Source organism: Watersipora subatra, chromosome 7 (genome assembly GCF_963576615.1).
Source record: "Watersipora subatra chromosome 7, tzWatSuba1.1, whole genome shotgun sequence".
NCBI lineage: Eukaryota > Metazoa > Bryozoa > Gymnolaemata > Cheilostomatida > Watersiporidae > Watersipora > Watersipora subatra.
The window spans coordinates 51,430,952-51,449,527 of NC_088714.1; the positions used below are offsets into that span (position 1 = coordinate 51,430,952).

The window sequence follows — 18,576 nt, forward strand, 5'->3', positions numbered from 1 at the left end:
AACGGCTCAATTGGGATATAGTTGTTACAGGATGGTTTCTGTTTACACTTTCATGCAACCTCATTCGTCGAAATATTTTCACAAATATACTTCCCGCATTCAATAAAACTATGTCTATTATTCTTACGCGTCTGTTTTATCGTCATTGTAATGCTGTCACTTTTAGCACTGATATCTTATAACTTACCGTAAAAAATCGTTAAAGTTTTTAACCTTAGCTCGAAGGAGTACATATCATTGTCTGATAATCATGACGAGCCTGCTGGTCACCTGTGATAATCGAAAAGTGCTGCAAAATTATTTGCGAAGTATTGGGTCGCATGATCAGATTACGACTTGACGATTGAATAATGCCGAAACAAAACTGTAAAGTAGCGAGCATCTATATTTGATACGGGGTCTTCGGTAAAACCCAAAGTGTTTGTCATAAACTAGTGCTACGATAAGTTTTATATTGAACTTTTTATTGGCCTTTCAATTCACGTGAGAACATCACGTGACAAGACGATAACCAAACTGTAATGAATACGTCAGAGAAATAAAGAGATTCCAATCTTCGGCGGCTTGTCGTTTTTGAGCTTTTAAAAGCTTGTAATCACATTTCCACATATTTGGCACCTACAACACAACAGAGTAAGACATGGTGAATCTTTTGATACCAAATAACTGTAATGTGAATTTTGTTGCAAGTCAACCTTTAACCACTCAAGTACCATACCAGTACCGTAAGGTTAACTGTCTATGTACCATACCAGTACCCTAATGTTAATCATATAAGTACCATACCAGTACCTTAAGGTTAACTGTCTAGGTACCATAGCAGTACCCTAAGGTTAACTGTCCATGTACCATAGCAGATACTCTAAAGTTAACTGTCTAGGTACCATAGCAGTACCCTAAGGTTAACTGTCTAGACACCTTACCAGTACCCTAAGTTTAGACTTTCTAGACATCATACTAATACTCTAAAGTTAACTGTCTAGATACCTACCAGTATGTATGTCTACATGCAAACTAAATACTTCAACTGCCCTATCCCAATAGAAATATTTTGTGTTTAGCTATGTTGCTGAAAGTTATGAAGAACTTTTGAAGTCGATAGCCCATTAATATGAAGTACTGAATGACTGGAGTTTTTGTAAAAGAAACTGCAAGTTGCAAACCCTAATTTCAAACACTTTTAAATAAAAATATTAACTCATAGTGTTTGCACCACAAATTTACAGCATCTGTAGGAGATAGTTGTTTTCCAAAGTAAAAAAAAACATTAGGTTTCTTGCATAGCACCTGCTTGATTCATTGTTTGTTTTATTCTCCTCCTACGAATTTGGATTAGGCATATGATACAACAACCATTCAGAAATTAGTTCAGAATTGTTCCAAAGTCAACGCACCTTCAGTTTTATAAATGAACCAATAGAATTGAAGCAAAAACAATTTAATTTAAGAACAATGATTAGCCAGAGAAAAGGAAAAATGGTCGCGCAGACATTTACGACAAAGGTAGAAAATTTTTCAAATTTCAGTCAATCACAAAGCTCAACACAAAATTGACCAATAGAAACTTCAAAAAACCATACTGGATTAACTTTAAAAGATCTAGCATATCTTTTTTGTTATGCTCGTTATACATATTTCTGCCCATTCTTTAGTTTTAAGAGAAATCATATTCAATTTCAGAGACATCATATCACGGTAAAATTGTGGTGAGCTCACCTTCAATTGAGCGTCTACCAATATAAGCTTCTTCATTTTTTTGTAAGTCTAAAAATTGTCATTCATTGTCGAAACAACCAACATAGTTTGAAAGGAAAAGAGGTTCTACAAAAGATGTTTACAAATGTATTAGCTTGCAGCAGTGGCACTCAAAGTCTATTGAGGTACGATAAACCATTTGACCTGCCATATTCTAACAGATGCTTGCATGCACTTGTATTCTGAACAGTGTATAGAGTAACCATGGTGAAAGATATCCATACCTCATATACCTATTCAGAGGGCTTGTTAGCAAGTTGACTCCGAGGTGAGCTTGCTCAACATCTAGTAGATTTTATCAAAAGTGTCGGTACTTTTCCATCATTTGTGGTTGGTTTGATGTTTGAGGTGATTCGGCTATGATGATGTCTCAAGACTAAAATCAATAAAACTTGATTGCTATCATACACTTAGATCGAGCAAAAGTGTAATTTTGATGTCTATAGTCGCAAAGAGCCCAACAGAACAGAGACTCGTAACTCTGCAACTTGAAAATAGCCATTGTCAGCTATAGCAATGATAACCACAACATTTCACAAGCATTTTGTTTAAGCTTTTATACCCAAAATTAAGTATTGTCTATTTTAATCTTGAAACATCCTGACCGTCAGATCACCTCAAACAACAAAAACAATCACAAATGATGAAAAATACTGATACTTTCGGAAAAAAATCAACTAAACTTTTGTGCAAGCTCAACATTAAACAGCTTTTTTTAAAAAGCAGTAGCTACTTTAAAGCACATAAAAGCTTTAAGGCAAAATACAGCACTTTCACAGATAACAGTGTTTATCTAATCTATTGTAGTGTCCTAGCATAATCGTATGAAGTCAGAAGTCATGGTAATATTTTATATTTCACTGTCAATAATACATATCGCAAAAATCAATATGAGTGCAGGTTGTGTGGTCTTCAAAAGCTCAGAGACAAGTGTGCCTATTCTTATCATTGGTTGATGTGCATATGATTGGTGCTTATTCCATTAGCACTTATGGTGCTTAAATTTAAACTGCATAACTACTAAAAGCAAACCTATTTTTAAAACAATTATTGCAAATAATCTCAAACTGATCAAAATAATAAAGTACAACAAATCAAAATGATGAAAATAGTGAGATAATGGCAAGAAAATAAACAAGGTCAGCGTAAGGAGGTAAATCAGCACAAACACGGTAGTATTTGTGTGCTTTGCTACTATAACTAGAGCTTTATGATATGGCAATTAAATCATTTGTGGGCAACTTTTAAGGTGGACCATTTTGAAATTGCCACCATTTAAAGGGATATCGCCAATCGTATAAACGATATAATCACAGTAATGACGATTGATCTCCCTCCTGATGGTTTTCAGAATAAGCGATACTGGAACTAAAATGCATGGGTTTTTTAGTTTTATAATAAGCTCATTTCGTAGCCTTCCACACAAAATGGAATTCATGAAATAAATGTTTTTAATTATCATGAATACAAAACAGTTTCTTTTTAAATTAAAAAAAAATTATTAACAAAAATTTACGAGTTTTTTTGCGTAATAATATTTCGCGAATCGTCTATTTGCGATATTGAATCGTCTGGTGATTTTTGAAAACTCCAGTCCGCTTAAACAAAGTGACATGGAAAGATAACACTCAATTTACAGCTTTTAAATCAGTTTCACCATTGTATCATTGCGTAAGGCCCCAGTATATCTTTTCACGAATCGTCAGACCTAGGCATAGTAAAGTCTTTGTCTAGATTTAAGGTATTTTATTACACCTCCTCTAGACGCTGTTAGTCTAATGTTGTTAGTTATTTTTATTATTTTTAAGAAGTGAGAAAAATTTGGTGATGACTTAAAATTTCATAATCATTTGAGAGTAACATTTAAAAATTTGCGGTAAAAACCTAAAGATTTTGAATCGCTTAGCAATACCTCAAATCTGAGCACATCACATTACACCTAGATTTGAAGTCTTCCTGTGCATGATGCACTGAAAGGAACAGACATCGGAGAAAGTGTGAGTGATCTTCATATTTTGGCTTAGACAGATTAGTTGCAGAAGAGACCAACTTCAAAAAACATTTCGTTCCACTCAATACTTTCTGATTCTGTGTATTTTTGTTTTTATCTTGCAACGAAAAGCATCATCTTTGTTGTTGACTCACTAATGCCAATAAAAAATTATAGATGTGATACTTGCTAAAATCATGCAAGAGTTTTCTTTACTCCTTGCTTTTTCCTTTGTGATATCTTATGACTTATCTCCACTTGTTAAAAGACAGTAATATTTAACCTGAAGATAACAATTAATTTTGTTACTTTTAGAGCCATAGTCTCAGATGGATAGTTCCGACTTTATACACTCAGTATGATGTACTTATACAGGTATTGCTGCCGCTTAAAGACAACATCTGGCTGCGCAAGAATCTCACTGACAATGCATATGTACATGGTTAGTGTAAGAGTTGGTTCGGTATAGTACTAACAGTTCTATTACAGTTGGTTTGCAAATAACTTAAAAAACTAGCTTTCAAGATTTAACACACGTGTAGAGACTAAATTATAGGATTCAAGTCATCAGTCTAACATGAAAGATCAATCAGTCCCAAAATACAGGTCCTTTGATCAAAAAACATTGTACCCATTTTGCAATGAACAAGTAAGTATATATCTGGTTCTATTACACTTTTTTACAAAACCATCTTGTAAAATCAGAAATAAAAATTTTCTAGATAAAAACAAGCAAAATCACAAATCAACATTTAGATTGTAAAAATAAACAGTAGTGTTAATAGTGTTTACTCACTTTCAAGTTTCACCGATAAAGATATACCTGTCAGCTCAAGTTGTACATTAAGAGTCACAAACCAATTACAAGATAATAAACAAACTTCAATATTTATAGCATTATTTTGAGCTAATGTTTTATCGATTTCATTTGCTGATGACACCCAACTTTGTATCACAGATGAAGCAATTAATAAAATGCATATTGAAATCTTAAGTTTATTTTCACTCTTATTATGCGCTTTTCAATCCAACTCATTAGCGAGAGTTTCGATAGGGAAATAACTGGGTCTACTCTTAGTAAATGAACTTGTCTAGTCCAACAAATTTCCTTAGGACAATGCCAGTAGGTTTTTGTATGTTACATAAAGTGGTATGTCGAGGTTTGACCGTATTCGATCCCATGATGTTCAAATAATGATAAATAATATTTCATACTCTTATTTCAGTTTTAAAATCAGAATACTGTACTTAAAAAAACCAGAATGAGTAGGAGCATGGGTGATACAAAAAAGGCACAGCTTTTCGTAAAATTAAATAAATTCTTGAGAAACATAAGCAAATGACTTTGGATAAATCTTTGACAAAATATTTTTGACAATTTATAAAAATATATTTATATTTTTTTGTATAAAAAATATACATATATTCTTACTTTAATAGATAAATATATATGTATATACATGAATACATATCATATATATTTATATATATATTATAAATAATATAATATATATAAATATATATAATATATATAAATATTTATATAATATATATAAATAAATATACGAAGCTATTTATTAGTTACTGTGCAGATAAATGTGTGACGCAAAAGAAAACGGCATAAAAAATAATGTAGAAAGTCCTGATTGTGATAATTATAGAAACATAATTATAAATACATTCATGATTAAATTTTATAAATATAGTTATAAATATATTTGTAACTAGATTTATAAATATTAAGAATACTTACTACGAAAACGAAATATACAAATATGTTCTTCACGCTTACCGAGTCTTATCTCGATGAACTCTGTACTTATATTTTTGCATCCACCTATGCACCACCCACCTAAGAAACACATAGTAATATCATAGCGCATGATGATACTTAGGTTTCTTCAGGCCGTTGTTATTATCATATACTCTGTGTAGATTGCTTCTTGCATTGCTGGTATGAAGTTATTTTTGACCGCTGAGCTTTTTAATTTTATTAATATAATAGCTTGTAAAACTATTGTAGTAAAGCTGCTCCAAAGGCATCAGCTGCCTCATGCTGGTTACAAAAATTGCTGAGCACTACGGAATAGCCTGTGGCCACAGCAGCTATACTTAAGCTTAGCATAACATGCGTATTGATAAGCTATCGAACCGACAGCTCCTAGAAATATATTGATCACCCATTTGCATATTTATAGAATGTTAAAGCGAGCTTGATGACAATATGGTCGAAAGCAAGCTGATTATTTTCGCGAGGCAAAATTTAGCGAAGAAAAAGCAATATAAATAAACATTAATTTGACTCGCTAAAACTTCCCAGAGTTAATGACAGCATAGCTGCTTGAATTACAAATCGGAATGCTAAATTTACTTTTTCAAAGTTTATAATTTTCTTAACACAATAGCTAGCTCTATATACAATAGGCTGTATATATCAAGGAAGCATTTTAGCCTTTGATACACATCAGTAAGAAGCCTTTGTCTGTATAGCTGAACAATATGGCTAAATGTATATATATATGCATGGAAACAGCATTATGAATCAGTATCTCAATAAAACTATCATAAAAAGAGGAGATAACTTTAGGTAGTGTAAGTGAGGCCCATTAAATCATGGATGTGTTTGGAGAGTAGACTGGGATCCCCAGGTACATAAGGCAACAGCTCTTCTGTATCCAGCTCCTCTAGAGCTGTTACAAGACCACTACAAAACAAAAGACTATCTGAATATCAGTTTTCCTTCAAGTCAAGTTAATCAGTCGAGACCTGCTGCTCCCTATAGGCTGGTTCACACTATATCGCCGTATCTCGACGTTGATTACACAATACTTCCGTGATTGTCGATGATAACGGTGTTCACACTACCCCAAACCTATCGGCGTTTGCATCAATGACGCAGTGTTCTCATTCTTCTTATTAAATTTTCGCGAAGAAACCTCTTTGTTTTTGCATGACTCAAATCGAATGCTATACCCGCAGCAACGGCCATAAACGGAAATAAATAAATCACATCATCGGCGACTGCGAATTACCATCGCCGAAATGATTCACATTTGAAAAGCAGTCGTCGACGCTGGGCAAAATATTGGAAAGTTTGACAGCTGCAAACTTTCCCGATGTGTCCGCATTGCTTCGTCGATGCCTTCGATTTAGGGTTCACATAATCGATGATGAACGCCGAAAGGAGAACCCGAACCTACGCCGATAGTGTGAACCAGAATTAAGCTAAGTTCACCAGTGCTGTCGCCGCCTGGACTAAGTTTGACAATTTTGAGGTTACAACTGAAATGGAGAGAGAAGCAGCAACAAGCTCTGCTTAAATAATCATCTACATGATTGAGAGATAAGTAAATTGAGAAAGTAGAAAAAGTTACCGTGAATTACTCAGCTATAAGGCATTCTGCTCAGCCCTGCAGAACAGAATGTCGTAGAGCTGAGTATCCTTGTATTTCATGTAAGATGATAGTTGGTATGTTATCTACTCAGATAATTTTAGACTATCTGGCTAATGCGTGAACAAGCCTAAAGAAGGAGTACACACCAAAGCCAGCCATGTCAGGAAATTTAGTTAGAAGGAACAGCCAAAGCCCAAAATATCACAACCGAATACTGTAGGTCATGCTCCATTGAGTTCAGACGAACCAACAGCACATTTGATTCGATAAGCTTTTCTGAACTTCACATTTAATTGGATAAGCGAAACCAAATTTTCCATTTGATTGGACAAGCATAACTAGACATTGAATTTGATTGGACGGACATAACCGGACCACACATTTGGTTGAACAAATTATTAGTGATTTCACTTTACTTTTTCACAAACACTTATTCAATCATGATTACAAGTGGAGCAAATGGGAAAGCGTGACAACAGAACAGGAAATAGCATGAATGACACTAATATGTTGAGTTCAGTTTGAATCTATCTACCGTAAAACCTCTAATTGAATGCCATGGCGCTCTATTTTTCAACCCTTCCTCCCAATAGTGGCGGTCAAATAGAGGTGATGGACAAATAGAGGTGGCGTTCAAGTAGAGGTTTCACGGTATCTGTTCTTTGCCAACATTGCTTGCTTCGATACAATTACTTGCTCTTAGTATACTTCACAGCTTTGGTTCAGTTGTCATGTGACCACCTTTCTAAGATAAGGTGAGTGAAAATTTACCTGGGCACGGTGTGTTTGACATGACCAAGTGAAGCGAGCTTGTATGCCAGCTCTGTCTGATGGTTACCCATAAGGGTGTCATTGATAACAACGATGCATGGCTTCTTAGCATGCATAATCTCTAGACAACTCCCAGCACCTGTTAGCAATGACGAAGCCTTTATCAACTCTAATAGATTATTCAAACGTGAAGCGTCAAACATTAAAAATTAATAACAATAGGTATACTTTTGAAATCTATCAATGGCTGCCATAAAACTTCTAACACTTTTAGTATTAACAGTACGTATATAGCTATATTTGTCTTTTTAACTGCCATATACCAAGTTTTTCAGCAGACCATGTAACACCTTGTTAGTGTTTGTTACGAAAATCAACTTGTGATTACAATAGTTTATAACAGAGCATCATCCCAAACACAAGTATACCTACAATGTTTGACTAAAATGTTCATGAAATGAGCTCAAAGATTTCAGCAGCTCAATAATCATTTAAAAGTCATTGCTGTACACACAAGTCCCTTCTTTATAATCAAACCGTTAAGAGATGTGAGTCAGCAATGAGCAATGAATAAGAATATGTCATTAATAAATGGCAAAATTTAAAATTAGTTAACTGATAAAGAACTAAAATATGGCAAACGGCAATAGACAAAATGTTGGTTTCTTTAAAATGAGCTTGCCTTGTAGACAACTGGTCTAAAGAACACTTTGTTGCATTATACAGTTTTCAGAACTTCACAGTAAGGTGCTAGTAAAATTCACCATTAAAAGTCACTCTTTGCCTGAGCAAACGTGTCATAAAATACAATTTTTCTGTAAGGTTTCAAATGATCTTGGACAATTCAGTCTACCGAATACCTTCACATGTCTTCATGTGAGTTTTAATAAGCAGCGTGAATAATTTTTATTGCTATTATTACAAATTACCCGGAAGCATAAAATTTTAATATATTCAATATAATGTAGGTATGCTTTATCAATTTTTTTATGATCCAAAAAGTGAGCTTTATCTCTTGAGTTTACATATCCAAAAGCCAGTAGATTACTATTGATTTGCATGTCCGTGTTATGGCAGAAAATATGACAACTAATCGACGATTTAATGATTGTCATTCATGGTCAGTAGCAGAGTGTGCAGTACAATAAGTTTTGTGCGGAGACTTACCAAACAAACAACATGAAGGAACTACGGTCAAACTTTGGCTAGCAATCACTTTAACATAAATACTTTGTAAAGATGAACCTGCATAAAATTTTAGATTCTGTAAAAAAGAATTGGTATTTTTTATCATTTCCAGTTATTTTTGGTGTTTGAGGCGGTCTGACTGCCAGGATGTTTCAAGATTAAATCAACATAACTTGATCACGGCTAAAACACGATTAAAAAAGCAAAAATTGCATTTAGGCAAGAAAGCCCAAATTGGCTGAGAGAGGGGAGTCTATTCCATTTACCAGCATGAGAGATGACTAGATGAGCAGACTCAATATCTCCTCGAATGTTTGGCTTATAACGATACCATTTTACTCCAACTTTGGAGTTATCCTTCACAGATTCATGAACAAAACTGGTGCCAGCTTGAATAAGCAGGTGTCTATACCCCTTTCCATAAAGCACCTATAGAAAGTCAGTCACAATAGCAACAGTAAGACATTGGCTTAACAAATTAGTCATTATTCACTAAATTATGGCAAGCACAGCATACATTGCACATTTCCTAAGAATCTTATGTGAAGGCATAATATATAATACATAATATATATATAGGTTTCCTTAATATGAATAATACGACGCAGAATCACAGAACAAAAATTTCAAACGATGGTTGAAAGAGGAATTCTACAAACATTCATATGAAGATCATAAAGTATAATATGTATGGTGCAGTAAACATACAGCTTCAAAAATAAATTCTGCATTGGTAAAAAACGAAATTTTAAAAAAGGCGATTTGATCACTCAAGTTAGAAAGGGAATATCTTGATGAGTTCTGTGAATGCTTAAGAGCAAGGCATGGCAGTGCCTGAAATTCAGTTGAAATTGCAAGTTATGACCAAATTCACTCAATGGGTAATCCAAGATAGCTAGACAATACCTTCAAAAAGCAGCAAAAGCTTCCTACGCATTGAACAAAGTAAAAACTAATGACAACCAAACACAAGCAATGATGCACAACTACAGCATCTCCATGACTAGGACTCTTCAAGAACTCAAATGTATGAAGCCTGAATGAGGTGCAATTACAGTTAAAATCTAACAACAACAACATGACATTTGACATAAAACTCTTATATTCAGATGTTGCAAAAGACTTTCCTAAGAGAAAACCACCCAGCTCTATCAAAATCTCATAACAAGGTAATGAAGCAGTTTATGACAAATAACAAGGCTAAGTAAAAAGACCATTCTGCCATAAACATAAGGAAAGACTGCTGTTATAAAAAGAAAGACCACACTGTTATAACTTCTACTTCTTCCTTAAAGGTTTTCGATAGAGTGGCAAAAAAGATATCTACATAGATAGATCCATGCAACCACCAAATGAAACCAAGTGGAAGCATCAATAAAATGGTAAACTGCAAGCAGAAACAACTCTTGCGTGTTTGAAACAACCAGCAGCAAAATTGAATGAAACCTCAAACGGGCAGTCTGGACGTTTGTGTAACTAACACAAGCTGGTGAGCAAGAAATGCAAATAATTAAAGCATACACTTCTGCATCAAAATTATAATTTAGAAGGATGATCATACTTATATATCATTAGTTGCTAAATTACAACCATATGAAAATCGGCAGTGTTGATAAATTTTCCATCGTTATAGAAAGTTTAGCAACTTTGCTGCAACTAATTTTAGGACAATATCTATAACAACAAACCAAACCAGTTATAGTTTGGCAAACCATTCTGACGGAATTTTTAAAAACGAAAATTAATTCTGAATAAGTAATTTATAGTCTATGTATTAAATCAGAGCAAAAGACAAAACACATGTTTGGTGGCAAATTAAATGCATGTACAAGGCCGAGTATCAGCAAAGTTAATAAATACTAAAAAGTTTCTAAAGACTGCAACCTGGTCGTCTCACAACAGATTCACTGACTCGCAAGAAATTCATGAATGGTTGGCTAATTACATTTAGAAATGGGTCACTGGTAGCTGCCTCCACCAATTCATCAAACTTTGTTGTCCCCACAGTAATAAAGCAACGCATAGCCAGGCAGCTCACATATCTGTTGGCGGACAGGTTGCATATAAAGGAGTTATGAGCTAAAACAAGTAGGAAAAACTAAACTAATGCAATATTGGTAGTCGTCGGCAATGCTGTTATCGTCATTGAACATAATAAATATTACCTGCACTCATAGGTGTTTTTGCTTAGACAATCTTTGACTTCGATATGTTTTGAAATTTGTCAAGGTCACGTTAGTATAACGTTGGAAACTCGAAAGGCTATGGTAAAAACCGATGATTGCAAATGCCGCCTAATGGAGTAAATAGTATTGTTGGAGGTCAATGTGAAACTTAGAAGTAATGAAAGTATATAGTGTACATAATCGTGACAGTTTACGTTTGGAATAGGATTTTTGTACTAAGGTATCTAATGTGTTTCGTGTTAATCAATTAACTCCTCGGTCTGATCATAGATATTTTGTTTTAAACTTTGTACTCGATTTTTTATTCAAGTATGTTGGCAATAGGCCGTTTGAAATATATTGGACAGCTCCGCACGTGGCAAGCAATACATTTGCACATTGTTTATATCCTATATATTACATACATAGGTTTTGTCTGGTTTAGATTGCTCTTGGAAGCAGCCAACTAGTTGCTAAACAGCATATTAAAATGCGTTGGCGTTGAGGAGACTATTTCTGGTATCATCAAAAGGTAGTTAAAAGATTTATTTATGCAATAGCCAAAAGAAACATTTAAGAACACTTAAGTACTGTTGATATAATGCTTTTTGCTACTTGAATATGAAAATATTTGTTAGAAGACTAGTTAAGCAACACCGTATTTATAGATTCAAAATTATATGTTATTTATTAGTGCTCAAGGACGACTTCTTCGACTTCCAATGTTGTTTTCACCGTGATTTCAGTGCTGTTCAAACAGCACTCTACAGTGTAGCCGATAGTGTCGATTTTATTTTCGTAATTCTTTTTCGTGATATATTCAGTTGAACGCTTACTCAACAGGTGCGAAGACCTTAGCATTCATTCAGCAAAGGCATCATTAGCTTGAAACATACCATGGTGTTCCGTATAAATGTTACATTTGATGAGTTTGAACCCATGGTTCTGGATATTTGCTTGAGCATGCCTTTGTGCAGTTAAAATCATTAAACTAGTGGTGATAGAGTTTAATATTGATACTACTTGGGTCTAAAATGGAGCGAAAATCTTTGTAGTCTGCAATATCAAGCTGTTGATCAGTTTTCTTATCTTGTTTCCAGTGCTGTTTTGTGTTTACACACTTTATGTTAGACTTTTGTTTAAAGACCTCAAGTTCACTGTATTTCATCTAGCGGCTATTATTGTCTTTATAAAAAGTTGAAATGCCTCTTGTAAGCTTCTTAGGTCTTTGTTTTTTCTCCACCAACATATTTATCTCTGAAGTAGTAATACAGTTGTACTTGCTCAAATTGTTTCTAAATGGCTATAATGGATTTTAAAAAAATTTACAGAATGTATAGGAGAGCTGGAAATATCTTGTTAAAGTGACTTTGTTTCTTTGTTTTAATTAAGAAATGTATTTTATTTTAAAGGCTAGTTACATAGATGTACAAAGTCTTTTTCAATGTGTGATGTAGTTCTTTATTTACTGTGACTCGCCATTGTTACTAAATACATTGACAAATGAGAGAGTGCCTTCAATGAGTGAAGGTCGTAACATCATTGCTGGATTTTCAGTGCCATTATTGAAGTAGGCCTATAATCAGTACATTTATTATTCAATATAGATCATCAACAACTTGAGATAAAAAAGAACATTTGTGCAGCTATTTGCATTGTTATATTTTGTTCACAGAAAATGTCCGAATGATGATGTGTGCTAATGATGAAAACAGCCAAGTATAAAAATGTGTTAGTTCCATGACGATCTAATTACCCAAAGCATCTGAAATGTTCCAATTTCGATTAGCAGCGTTCATATATCTATTACGTGTGGTCATATCTTTGTTCATACACAGATAGTTATTAGTGTGAAGCCCTGTCGTCATCATCGATTAAACCGAATTGTAGATGCAACTCGCTTGCATACGAATAAAATGAAACCTGTGCATAAAAATGCCTGTGTAGCCAGACCTTTACTACTGGCGTCCTAGTTGACTTTCCCGAGCATAAATTAAACCTACTCAGAGTTATTACACATTTTGGGATGCTACAAAATAAATTTTAAGTAATTTGACATTTATTTGCTATTTGATAAAGAGAATGAAATTTCATAAAGCCGTAAGCACGGATGTTCTGTTGTCAGTGTAGCAAAATGTGTAATCAACCCTCTGAAGCAATATGATCGAAACTGTTTATTAGGCTAGTGATTACACTGCATCACGGTCAAATGTTGCAGGTGGTTACATGCCATAGGTTTTGTTATAAATCTTAGGGCTGAAGTTTTACACTTTGTTTTAGTTTTTTGGGGATGCTGCTTTATGTTTTGTTAGTAGCACATTTTTATCCTAATGATTTCTTATTTTACTAGTAGTTACTGATATGGGTGAACTATTCAGTTCATCCGCTACATTCATCCCACTCAGCTTGTCTGTCAATGCGATGTAGGAGAGCCTATGTAAGATAATTGATTTTACTAAGGACGTATGCTCATTATTATATAATTGTGAGTCTTTGGCCTAAGGCATTGCAATGGCGTGGTAGTCTTTCATAGTCTACCAATGATGCTGTGAAGGGCTAGGCTACAATTGCAATGCCCTAATGACAGTTTATTCTTCATTATAAATTTGCAGCATTCGTTTCATATCTCAATCATTTGTCTGCTTTCTTTTTTACCTTTCACCCTTATTTACTTTCTGTAATAACACAGCTTCTTGACATCCTCCCAAACTTTAGTTGCCATCATCAATTTCCTTGTACTTAACACTTGTCACCTTTTAAAACTTGGGTATTGTATTTCGTTTTCGGATTCCTACTCACAGGCATAAGGGATAAAGGTATCCATTAGGCTTTCAATTTTTAATTTTATATCCCTCACAATTTTATGACAAATGTTGTAGTTTTTGCCTTGGCCGGAGTGCATGATGGTACATGATAATTGAATTGGGATGACTGCATGCATGGTGGTGCATCATCAAAAACCTAGGCCCAAGATCTTTATACAGTACCTTTATACCAGACTTTGTCAATAGAGTAATTTAACTTGCCAATTGCGCGTCGTCATAAACTCTGTGTAGCAGATAACTCCAGGATTTTGTGTACTTCCAGGCTTCAACAATCGTTCATCATATTGTCTTTGTCAATGATAGATAGTTGAAAAAATCCATAACTTGCTTCAAAGGGCTACTTACATCAAATTTCAAAAGATTAGTTCAACAAAAAATTTCAGAATATTCGATTTCAGCAAGTATAGATAATTTTCTACCATTTCAGATTTTTTTTGTTTGTGGTGATCTGATTGGCAGGATGTTTCAAGATTAAAATCAGCAGAACATGATTGCGATTAAAGCACTTAAAAATTCTCTAAAATTGTTGCTAGTATTCTCACTTCCTGTTTGTCCCTTTCGTTATGACACCAGCGATTGCGTTCAAGTTGCAGCGTTATATGTCTCTATTGACATGCAGTTTATTTTGTACTTGCTCATGTTTGTTTGAATAAAACTTTAAATTTAGCCTCAGATGCATCGCTATAAATTCTTCAAACGATTTAAATATAGGTTGGTTACAATTTGCCATATTTTTTTTCCTCTAAATGATGTGTAGTCATACAATTACCCGATGCTGATGAGACTGTATGTTTATTACTTAAATAGGTACACTATAAACGACTAGTGATGTCATTTTTGAAGGCGTCTGGGCATGTTTTTTTCTCCTGTGTGTTTTAATCGAGATCAAGTTTTGCCGATTTCCATCTTCGAACATCCTGACAGTCAGATCACCTAAAGCAACAAAAATATATCAAGTGATAGTACAATCTCTGTTTTCTGATACAATCTTTCAAAATTTGATGTGGTCACTTTAAACTGCCTTTACATGTCCGCTGAAATGGAAGATAGTCTTGTGCGGTAAGACATGAAGCTTGTGGACTGTCTCATGATGCACCAATGCAATGATTGACTGATACTGTCATTATGTAGCAATAAAATTAGTATAAACACTTCACTTATTATCTCTATGACTATGTTTCCACTACACAGCTAATCCTTAAGTTTGCGGCATCCACAAGATAAAAACTGCAAAAACAAGCGAGTTTTATTACTCGCAAGTTTTTAAAGAAAATTTCATGCTTGTGAAAGATGGCAACGACACCTGCAAATGATGCCCAAGAAAATAAGTGTTAGCTAATCCAGTTTAACCATTTTGTACAATTCAATCATTCCTTTTTCGATTTAAGTGGTTCCGAGTATGCCGTTATGAGTTTTGGCGTATAATTCTTCATCTTTTTCAACAGAGCGCCTGTGTTGATCCACAACATGCGAATGTACCTTGAAAAACTTATCGCATGATAAATCAATGTGTGTACAGCTCCAAATCCGCTACATCCACATAATGGCAACATAGTGATTAACTCTATGGAAATGGGAACATTGAGTGACTCTATGGAAATTGAAACATGTTGAGTAACTCTATGGGTATGGAAACATAGTGAGTAACTCTATGGGAATCTTATTCAGCTGAATTTTCTCAGTACACAGCGTGACTCAATATCTCCACTTAATAATCTTACCAAATATCCTGCTTATGCAGCACTTTTTATCTATTCATCTCCTAGTCATTATTGTTAAACAACATACGTATGGCAACTGGTCGTGCCAAAGGCAGGTCTGTGTAGAGATTTTAACGCATATTGGTTACAATAGTTGAGGAAAGCGAGTATCTTACTTCCTTTATTTAAAACAAGATTCCTCCTCTAAAGCAAGAGTCTTCTACATTTGTAGGCTTTTCCTCGTTCTGTTTGTAAACATATCACAACATTGTGATACTCGAAGTTTATTATGTCTTTCTTTAAAACAGCTAAAATCTGTCGGGCGTCTGGGCAGAAAGAGTGTTTCAACTGATTTGATTATAAGTAATTTATGCATTCCGACGGCCATTACTCAGCGCGTTATCATTAAGGAATATATTCGAGATATTTTTCTCAGATTTATATCTCAGATTTATACGTGTATGTATCTCATGCTTCTCAAGCACTCCGTTCAACGTATGCCATATCAAAAGCTAATAGTTACATTGAAATTGAAGCCTCAACTGTGACTGATTTTCTCTTTCCGTCAGCTTGTACATAATGGAGCTGACATAAAACTTCTCATGAGATTTGGGATTGAGGAAGCTATCCCTTTGTGTCATGGACAAGAGGGCTTCGGAAGCAGATGTGAGTTATATAATAGCGCTTTGTATTGTTGGTCTATAAAGCCTGCTTCCTTGCGCCATCTGCCTTTGCTCTAAAAATGTTGTATTTGTTCACTTTTGATGTATTTTAGTCGGGTCAGGTTTTCACATCTCATTTTCTGCTAAGACAGATAATGCTTTAACAATTTGTTGTTTGGATTGAGATTGGATTATCATTTTGTCAAAAGACTTGAGAACTACTGCTTTTGTAGGTGTGTAAATCAGTGGGAGCCGAGGAACACACAGCCGTACCAAACTCAAGGTTCTCTACTGCAATCCCAGGTTAGATATCAAACCATTAGATCCGTGATGATCAAGGATCATAGGCTAGGCAGTCATATCCTGATTTTAGTATCGGTGTATGCTTGAGTATTTGGTACTTCCTGTTACATGTTATATGCTAACAAACCTTATCTCAACTGTTGGTTTCTCATCTGATCTAGTTATTGGTCGAAATTATTGTTGTGACTGTCTATGATTTACGTTCTGTTTGTATGTGGCTTAATCTACATTGAAAAATGACAAGAATTTGCTTTTTCCGTTGGTTAATATTCAGCTTGTTTTAGTTTGTTTGTACATCCAGTTGTTATCAGCAAGTAGGTATTTAGTTGACAGACACAACATCTGATAGCTTAAATGTTGTTTACTGTTGAAGATAAGCTTAAATAGCATTTTAGTAGATTTTATTAGAAATTATTGGCATTTTTTTATTATTTGCGATTGTTTTTGATGTTTGAAGTGAGCTGGCTGCCTGGATGTTTAAAAAAAATCGGCAAAGCTTTATCGTGATTAAATGTTCTGAAGAAAAACCAATGCCAAAATGACATCACCAGTTGCGCCGCTGCCTGTTTCTCACATTATTGATATTGGCTGTAGCGTTATAGTTGCACCGTTACGGCCTGGTGGTCTTTTTGCCAAAGTACAACTTTGGGTCATAGTCACAATTCTGCTTCAATCTGAGCGTTCCAAAAAAGGTTCTTATTAAAACTATTACATTTCTAAACTGGGTGACATCAAATTGAAGCTGGATGTTTAAACTTTATATTGATATTATATTCATCTGCATCACAAACATGGTGTAAGTTCACCTTTAATTAAGCTGTACTTCATGTACTCTAATTTGTACTTCAATGGTGTAAGTTAACTTTTAATAGTTTGATTCTACTTCAAATTTAGTGAAATAATGTTTCGTGGTTGTTTGTAAACCGTTTGTAAGAGTAGCAAAGTTCAGTTACTCTCAAACGATTGATAGTCGATTTATAATGATTTTATTGGAGACATTTATCTAAATCGCTTGTTAGAGTGAAATTACGTTTTTCAATCATATAACTTGTGTGCAATTCGACTTTCTAAATATAGTTTTATATGATTGTCAATATGTTAAGAATCTACAACATAACTAGTTTGAAACATTAACTTATTTAATAATTAGTAAACAAAACAGTTGTAATTCTTTGTCATTCTTTGTAATTCTTTGTTACAGGAGTAGTCTAGTCTTTGTCACTATTCCTCGCAAGTTTTAGAGCCTAGAACTGTTGCGAAAATTTCTGTTTATGCAAAATATTACAAAATATGAAAATATCCTGGTTCCTTGCAATTGACTCTTCCATAACACAATATTGAGTAAGTATAGTTGTTGCAAGGAATTGTTGTTTGGATTTAGACTGACTAGGCCTTGCTGTACCATCAATTAGAAATATCTTGTTTGGTGAATTACGAAATGCAGCTACCTGAATCTTCAAGTAGCTGCACTTCGTAATTTCTCTTCTATAGTTCCGCATTTTACAGTTTAGATTGTTTTGAAAGTGTATTGTAGAGTGATTGTGATGTGGTGTTGTCATTTCTGGCTCATAAAGCTGCATTTACAATAGCCGATAAGTCAGGCTGATTTCGTTAAAATCATGATTCTAGATGGAAAAATTTCAAAAAATTATTCTCGGCCAGCTAGGTTGTTTAAAAAAACCGCCCCAACTTCACTTTCGACTTTCTCAGTTGCGTCAATCAATGAGAGCACATCGAGTGCAATTCCATTTTATCGCACAGCATGAGCTAGCATGGGCTGGCTTGTAAAAATGACTAATGTATTTACTAATATTAACATAAC

The 18,576-nt window shown here is 34.3% G+C and overlaps 2 protein-coding genes across 3 annotated transcripts in view; one reads left to right on the forward strand and one right to left on the reverse strand.

Moving 5' to 3' along the window:
• Window positions 1-5,717: 5,717 nt before the first annotated feature.
• On the reverse strand, window positions 5,718-11,211 carry LOC137400037 (UDP-N-acetylglucosamine transferase subunit ALG13-like). Its single transcript, XM_068086347.1, has 4 exons — window positions 11,045-11,211; window positions 9,366-9,528; window positions 7,912-8,050; window positions 5,718-6,449 (listed from the first exon to the last, which is right to left on the reverse strand). Exons 1-4 carry the CDS (start codon window positions 11,120-11,122, stop codon window positions 6,329-6,331), a joined length of 501 nt encoding a protein of 166 aa, XP_067942448.1. The 5' UTR covers window positions 11,123-11,211; the 3' UTR covers window positions 5,718-6,328.
• A 231-nt stretch (window positions 11,212-11,442) lies between these two features.
• The window catches only part of LOC137399222 (E3 ubiquitin-protein ligase arkadia-A-like), a 44,807-nt gene continuing 37,673 nt past the window's right edge, over window positions 11,443-18,576 (forward strand). For both annotated transcript variants that reach the window (XM_068085233.1, XM_068085234.1), the window contains exons 1-3: window positions 11,443-11,505; window positions 16,359-16,455; window positions 16,685-16,754. In XM_068085233.1, coding sequence (XP_067941334.1) covers window positions 16,429-16,455; window positions 16,685-16,754 — 97 coding nt within the window. In that variant the 5' untranslated portion in view covers window positions 11,443-11,505; window positions 16,359-16,428. The remainder of the gene's footprint in view (window positions 11,506-16,358; window positions 16,456-16,684; window positions 16,755-18,576) is intronic.